This window comes from Tauraco erythrolophus, chromosome 1 (genome assembly GCF_009769465.1).
Source record: "Tauraco erythrolophus isolate bTauEry1 chromosome 1, bTauEry1.pri, whole genome shotgun sequence".
Lineage (NCBI taxonomy): Eukaryota > Metazoa > Chordata > Aves > Musophagiformes > Musophagidae > Tauraco > Tauraco erythrolophus.
The window spans coordinates 68152442-68160068 of record NC_141465.1 but is presented as its reverse complement, the minus strand read 5'-3'; the positions used below and the strand labels follow the sequence as shown (position 1 = coordinate 68160068).

At 43.7% G+C, this 7627-nt stretch overlaps 1 protein-coding gene across 1 annotated transcript; it reads right to left on the bottom strand.

Annotated features, from left to right (window-relative positions):
- Positions 1 to 1520: 1520 nt before the first annotated feature.
- On the bottom strand, positions 1521 to 7280 carry LOC147529418 (uncharacterized). The gene is made up of 2 exons (XM_086619779.1): positions 4120 to 7280; positions 1521 to 3990 (listed from the first exon to the last, which is right to left on the bottom strand). The coding sequence occupies exons 1-2, from the start codon at positions 7250 to 7252 to the stop codon at positions 2516 to 2518; spliced, it is 4608 nt and encodes a 1535-aa protein (XP_086475905.1). The 5' UTR covers positions 7253 to 7280; the 3' UTR covers positions 1521 to 2515.
- Between the last annotated feature and the right edge of the window lie 347 nt (positions 7281 to 7627).

The following is a 7627-nucleotide window of genomic DNA, read 5'->3' as shown; positions in this document are numbered from 1 at the left end:
GACTGCAAGACACACTAGTCTTCTACTGTTTTTCCACCATCACCACTGGACTTCATATGGCCTCGCTCTCTCCTTTCCTGGAGGATTAATTGTGTCAACCCTGAAACAAAACTCAGTGATTTGCTTAAGTGACGCTTTACCCTTAAGGATGCATTTAGCACAAATCTCGGTTGTGTTTTAAGTGTACTTCAGGGAGGAGCGGTCAATTGCCTTGGAAGAATGATTTATGTCTTATCAGCAGAGATTAAGGCACCCAGCAACCTAAAAGCTAACTCCCACAAGATGACTCTGCCTGACTTGTCCTAAATATAGGGTGCTTAGTCTCCTAGTGCTGTATCTGTGTAGAGAAAAACAGATATGAGGTGTAAATTGAAAGAGCCAAGGGCTTCCAGGTATGCACTGACCACCTCTCCCTGGATGGTACCTGCTTAATATCTGGCAGACAGAAGTAGTCCTTTAATTTGTGACAGAGTAGTGATCTTTCCAGGTGTGATAAGGGCCAAAAAAACCCAAACCCTTTAAACTTCTCTTAAAAGATTAGAAAAAAAATAATGAAAATGGCTTCTCCCATGCTGGCAGGAGGAGCCAGCTAATAGAGAGGTTACTATTCAAGTCTGGTGCAAATGCTTTATGTTGTAAGGACTTTCCTCAAATGGGAAATGAAATCATGGACAATAAAAAGTAAATTATGGTTTAGGTTTGGTACAAAGTGCCCTTTATGATTGCCAGCACATTAAAGCTTGATGGGTGAAACACATCTCTGCGCAGAAGGGCAGTCTTGTACCACCAGTAAATTCCGTTTAGCCTCTCTTTTGAGGACCAGTGTGATATATATATGTGATTTTCATTTCGTGAGCCTCCAGATGCCAGAAAGCCTAGTTCTTGTGAAGGAAAAGAAACCAAAGTCTAAGCCTCATCAGCAGTCAGGGGACATCATGTTCACATCCCGTCTTCCTCCTGGCAGTGTCCCCGGCCAGGCCAGCCCAGTTGTCACGTATGTGACAGTCGTGTGTTGCGCTGACAAACGGGTTTGATCTCAGCTTGCTGCCAGCCTGCTCTTGTCCTCGTTCCCTCGCTGGCAGTGGGTCAGGGCACTCTGCCAGCCTGGGCTGGAGGAACAGCTGGCCCTCGACTGCACAGAGTGCGGTCGTGGAGAGCGTCTTAAAAACTGAAGGGAAGTCACTGCCACGGGAGAGCAGGACCTTGCTCATGTAAACCCTCTCTCTTTCTGGATAGTTCTGCAACTTTCTGAAGATGAGTCCTTAGGATATGCCTTTAGGGTTCCTCCACAGTATATGTCATTCTGAGCGTGTGGTTACAATGCCAAGCTAAAGTGGCACATGGGAGAGTGGTGCTGTAAGATTTCTCTGTCTGTCACAGCTTTGCTACGACACCCAAGGCAGCAACCCTGCCCTCGCTTCTCCAAAATAATGTTTGTCACGTGCAAACTTTGCGCAGAAGCTGCTATTATTGTAAACACAAAAAATCATATCCCGTTAGTAGGGTTCGGTGACGCTGGCTGCTTTTCACTGCTCTGTTTCACATTATGTTCTAAAATAAACACTTCCTAAGACTTATAGTGTGAGCTGTGGCACCTGCCTCACGTCTGTGCACCCCAGGATTTGAAGTGGGACAGATGTCCCAGAAAGAGCTGAACTGCCCTGGCAAGCTGTTGAGTCTCTCTGGCTTACATTGTCCTAAGGAGAGGTCTGCAGGGCCTTTCAGTGTTGAGCTTTTCTGAGCTCTTACACTTTTTGCATGTTCATCTGCAGTAATTAATACCACTTGAAATGATGCATCTTTACAACAATAACGTGTATAGCATATGGCCAAAGAGCAAATAGCTTCAGAGGAGGTTAAATCACTATTTTTCCAATATTAATATTAATGAGGCTGAACATTTGCATTTGAGGTAAATTCTCTTGTAGCATCAACATCTTTCGGGGATTTTTCTGCACATAAATGAAGCGTTCCCCTTCTTCCTTCACTGCTTCTGCTAACAGTGTCACTCAGTGCAGCAATAGATCAACAGTTCCCATTAATCTGTGAAAAGGCAGAGCTTAGAACAAGCACTTTTTGACATAATTAAAGCTGACACTGCCTACCACAATTCCTGGAAAAAGTACTAGCAGAGTTTCATTAGAATAAGTAAATACAAATAGAGTTCACCCTGAACAGGCATCTTTGTTACAAACAAAACCCATTAGTTAGCAAGGAGAGTCTGGAGCAGGGCTGAATTCGCCCTGATCTCAAAGCCCTTCTCATATTTAATTTATAAACTGATGATTAATTCAGTGATTAGCTAATTCACTTGCAGTGATTAATTTAATTCATGTCTTCAGGCTAACGTTTAAGAAAGGAAGAAAGCTCAGCTCAGATAGATGCACATCAATGTCCTTGTGATTAAAAAATGACAATATAATGCCCTGAAGAGTAAAGGAAAAAAAAAGAAAGACGAAGCGGATCGGTAGCATGTTCAGTTGTTAAGTTCTTGCCTAAGCTGTAGCTGTATTTTTTAGCTGTGATGTTTAAATGTGTCAGTTACTCTAATGATCAATGGTTTGAAAGATGAATCTAAGGGCCTTTCACTGTAGCTTTCCACCGTGTATTTCGAGAATGACGCTGCTTTAGAGCAGTCCTCCAGTTCTGCTTTTCTGTCACTTGTTGTGCCAGCTGCCTGCCAGCTCCCCTCCCTTTCACCAACGTCTTTCTCACGCCTCACCAAATTCTTTGATGAGAGCGCTTGGTACTTCTTAAATCCAGGCTGTTTTTTCCTGTTTTCAGCGGGATTTTTCTCAGGTTTTGATGCATCATGAAACGGGCATGATTTGGGGGACTTCTTTGTGTTAGACAAACTGGTCTCTTCTGGAACAGTATTACTTTTCCATTTTATGCCATCACTTGGCAATGGAGCTTGATAGCTCTTTAAGCTGTCTACAGGGCCTTCCTTTCCCGAGCTGTCGTTGCCGTGCTTCTCTGTTTGCGCTGAAGAGCGCAGCTGGTATTTCTCTCTTCTCTCAGGTCCACTCTTCTTTTCTGGACTACCAGTTTTATATCCTGGTTTTTCATCAGCTGGTGGTGTCAATTGCTTCTTTTTGACTGTGATGTTTTTTTCTTGAGGCTTCACCAGTGAATTCGAAGGCGGGGTCTGGCACACTCCAGAACCTAGATCTTTGCTTTTATCTTTTACAGCACTTACATCAGGCTTTGTAAAACTTTCAGGTACAGTTCGTTGTTTTTCTCCTCCTGGAATGTTTTTCTCAGGCTTTGCTGATTTGCTTAAAGGAGGTAACTGATGGTTCCCAGAACGCTGGTGTTTATTGTCTTCTTTTACAGCCTTTGTTTCTGGTGACCTGATGTCCTCTGCTGCTGGTGTCTTTTGCCTCTTGTCTCCTGAATTATTTTTTTCTTGGGACTTCTCCACTTTCTTTGAAGAGGGTGACTTGTCAGAATCTGGATGTCCATCTTTTTCTTTTACATCACTAGTACTAGGCTTCTTAGAACCTGTAGAAGCTGATGTTTGTTGCTTTTGTTCTGGAGTATTTTCTTCTTGAGGCTTTACCAATGTTTCTGAAGATACCGATCGGTACTTCCTGGAACTCGGAAATTTGTTCTTCTCTTTTGCAGCATTTGTATCAGGTGACTTAAAATCTTCACATCTTGTTTGCTGCTTTTCTCCTCCTGGAATGTTTTCCTCATGCTTTGCTGATTTTCTTGAATGAGGTAGCTGGTGCTTCCCAGAACACTGGTTCACCTTATCCTCTTTCACAGATTTTGTTTCAGGTGACCTGGTGTCCTCCACTGCTGGTGTCTTTTGTTTCTTCTCTACTGAAGAACTTCTTTCTTGAGGCTTCAGCACTTTGTATGAAGAAGGTGACTGGGACTTCTCAGAGGTATGCTTAGTCTTTTTTTCAGCTGACTTAGTTTCAGGCTTTACAAAGTCACCTGGTGACATCTGCTTTTGTGTTCCTAGAGGGGGCAATTTCTTGTCTTGCTTCACCAATGGATTTAGTAATGGTATTTGATTTTTAGGATCACACAAAGTATTCCTTTCTCTGTCGCAACTCTTTTTATGCTGCACTGGTTCTTTTTTAAAATTAGGAGGGGTATTCGCCTCACCAGTAGTCTTATTACCTTGCTTTGATGTATTTCTTGTTGGTATTGAATAATTCTTGAAGTTTGGCTTGATGTTTCTTTCTTCTGCAGTGCCAGATGCATGTTTCATTGGTTCACTTGATGAGGACAGGTGATGTTTCCCATTATTGCAGCAGATGTTTTCATCTATTGTCAGATCATATTCATGTTTCACAAAATCTTTTGAAGGTGTTAGACACTTCAAACTCTGCCCAGAATTTTTCACTTCTTGAATGTTGCTATCAGGCTCTGATGAAGGTAACTGGGATGTTTGAGGTCTATGAGCATTCTTCTCATTTGAAGAGTTACTATCATGATCCATCGTATCACTTGGTGTGGATATTTGTTCCTCCTCAGATATATGCAAGGCATTTCTCTCTTCTCTTGCCTCTGTCTTTGTCTTATCATTCTCATGCTTCATGTCATCATCCGATGACAAAAGCTTATCCTTTTTATGTTTAGTGACTTTATTACTACCTCTCACATGCTTCTTTTGGTCTGAGACCAGTTCAGTTGGTGAAGGAAACTGATTCTCTTCAAGTATATCACTTCTTCGCTTCATGGTATCATCTGAAGTTGATGTTTGGTTCTTCTCCAAGGGTAATAGGGGCTTTCTTGTTAGCATGGTTTTATTTCCTTGTTTTCCTGGCTTCTTGGTTGAAAATGAAGGACAATTCTCAAAGCTCTGACATATATTTGTCTCTTCATCTGTAGAGTTTCCGTTTTCTGTTGCTTGATTTGGGGACTGCACTTGGTTCTTGAAATCACATGCAGTTTTCTTCTCCACCATAGTATCGTTCCCACAGTCTGTTAGCTCATCTGAAGAGGGTAGTGGATGCTTCTCACAGCCATGTCTGGTACACTCATCTTCCACACCGCCAGCTCCCTGTCTCAACAGATCAATAGGTGGAAGAGCTGGGGGATTTCCAAGAGTGTGATGGATTCTTTGTCCTGCAATCCCACTCATTAGTATTGGTAAAGAGTCTGACGAGCATGACTGCCATGTTTCAGAGTCAGGCCAGGGCGTCTCATCTGCAGTGGCCTCTTCATGCTCAATGAAAGATTTGGATTGATTGTGACAGGTCTCCAGGTCAGTGAAGGTACTCGTGCCCATGGCTGGATTGTTTGCGTCATTCATCATTTCGTTTGAGGAAGGTAATTTGTCCTTCCCAAAATCTTCTTCTGCGATGTGGAAGCTGTGCTTCACAAGGTCACCTGACAAAGGGCTTTGTGTCTTATTCAAGCGAGAATAAATGTGCTCTTCTTCTGCAGCACCAGGCTTCTGCTCCTGGATCTCATTTGAGGACAATGTAGGTTTGGTCTGATTTACATCTGGATTTGATATGTCAGCACTGGAATTAGCAAAGTTATTTTGTAGGCTGGGCATTTGAGGAGGCTCTGGCTGCTTGGTTTTGGATTCATTTTGCATTTGGCTGATACTCTCCTCTTCCTTTTTAGTTGGGACATTGCTATCATTTTTGCTAGAAGTAGAGGATATTTTGCCTTCATTGTGATATTTTGCTCCTTCTTTGTCTTCCTCAGAACATCTGCCTCTTAAACCTGATGCCTCTTTTTGGACTATGGGTGGCTTTTTTCCAGAAGCTGGTGTTAGGAGAGTTATCTGTCGATCCTCCATTGGAGGCTCAATTTCACAAGATGCTTGAACTCCTGGAGAGTAAAAAGGCAGAATGTTTTCCAGTGCTTTCAGCTCTGTAAAACGTTTTTGGTCTGCAAAGAAAGGATCCTTTTCTGGCTGTATGAGCTCTGTGTCACCTTCCTCTGAACTGTATACGTACATAGTTATTTCAGGAATCTCATCTGTTTTAGTATCCTGAAGACTTTGTTCATGGGATCCTTCAGCTGCGCTAGAGTAAGGTGAATTAGAAGGTGGACTTTCTTCTTTAACCGGTTGCACAGGATTGGTATTCCCCAAAAGTGAAGACGTACCAGGCCCAGCCGGTATGTTATTCCTGTCGCAGTCTAGACTACGTTCAGACAAGGGAGGAACGCAGTCTGCCAGAGCTTTGTTTTTGCAAGTAGTAGAAGAGCTATCTAGATCAGAGTTAAAGTCAGGTCTTTGCTTTGTGGAATCTAATTTAGCCTCAGCACAACCCTTTACATCAGACTTGGCCGTGGGTGCCACCAGAAACTCTTCTTTATCCTTGCTGTCCTGTGCTGCATTTGCCAGTGTTTCGTTCTCACCAGGCTCTCTGTCGGACCCTCCCTTTTCCTTCAGTGGAGTGTCATGACCAAAAGGCTGCTTTGTGGCATTATTTTTCGACCAGCTCCAAGGATGGTTAATCTCGGTAGCTATGCTGAGCCTGGGCACTGGCACCGTGGAGCACACTAAGTATTGGGACTCTGGACTGTTGATACCTGTGGCCGTCATTGCTGCCGTGCGCAGCACTCTGACCTCTGGCTTACGGATAGTTTTTCTGCTCTGGAACTTTTTAATCTTTTTCTCACCTTTGTGCAAAAGCGGTGCTTTCACCTCTGCAGCTGAGCAGAGAGCACTTTGTTCAAACTGCTCCTTCAATTTGGACAGAACCGAACTCTTGTTGACTATTTTCGGCAAGCCACTGTTTGGTCCCTTCTTTTTCCAGCTGAGAGACTTCTCCTTGGCTTCTTTTTCTTCGGCAGCTAAAAATTTCTTCAGGATATTCTTCACTGTGTTTTTCCCGCTCATGCTGCTCCATCTGGCCCTCTCACTGAGCGCTGTGTCTGAATCCTCCTCTGCTGCTTTTCCATCTCCTTTCCTGTCTTGGTTTCTGTCCAGCTTGTTACCAGCCCTGCTCACCCACAGCTTCTCTTTAATGACCAGTTTGCCAACTTCTCTTCTTTTCTTGGTGTACGGCTCACGATTGTTGTTTAGAAATCTGGACCGCAAGAGCTGGAATCTGGTGGGATGCTGGCCCCTGTTTGGATCTGGACATGGCTGGTTATAACTCACCTTGTTTTCTTTACCTTCTGCCCATCTTGTCCTCTTGCTGCTGAGCTGCGGATCGCCGGCTGCAAGCTCGGTGACATACAGCAGCAGGCTGCTGAGAACAGCAAAGGCCCCTTGCTCTGTTGCCATCCTATTGAGCTTCTTCTTCAGCACCAAAGGGTCTACCAGCATCTTATCATCTCCACAAAAGCGTGTGCTTTTGGTGCTGCGCAAGAGAAAACATGAATGTTCTTTTCGAGTCATCAACATTGCCACTACCTTCTTATTTTGCTTTAATGGCATACTGCCGTGCATAAAATGGAAAAAAAATACTTTAATTTAGAGCTTCTCAAGAGAGTTGTCGTTAGTGGCCTGTTAAAATCATGCAAAGTGCTTTACAAGCTTCGTAAGGCATGGTGTAGCAGGAGTGTGCAGGGTTTCACATGGTCCCACACGCATCGTCGGCTCTCTTCTGTGGTTTGTGGCTGGTGGAAGCACTTAAGGGAGCAAGCAACACTAGTTGAGGTGACTACATCTGCTCTGTGCCACTCCTCACTCATTTAGTAT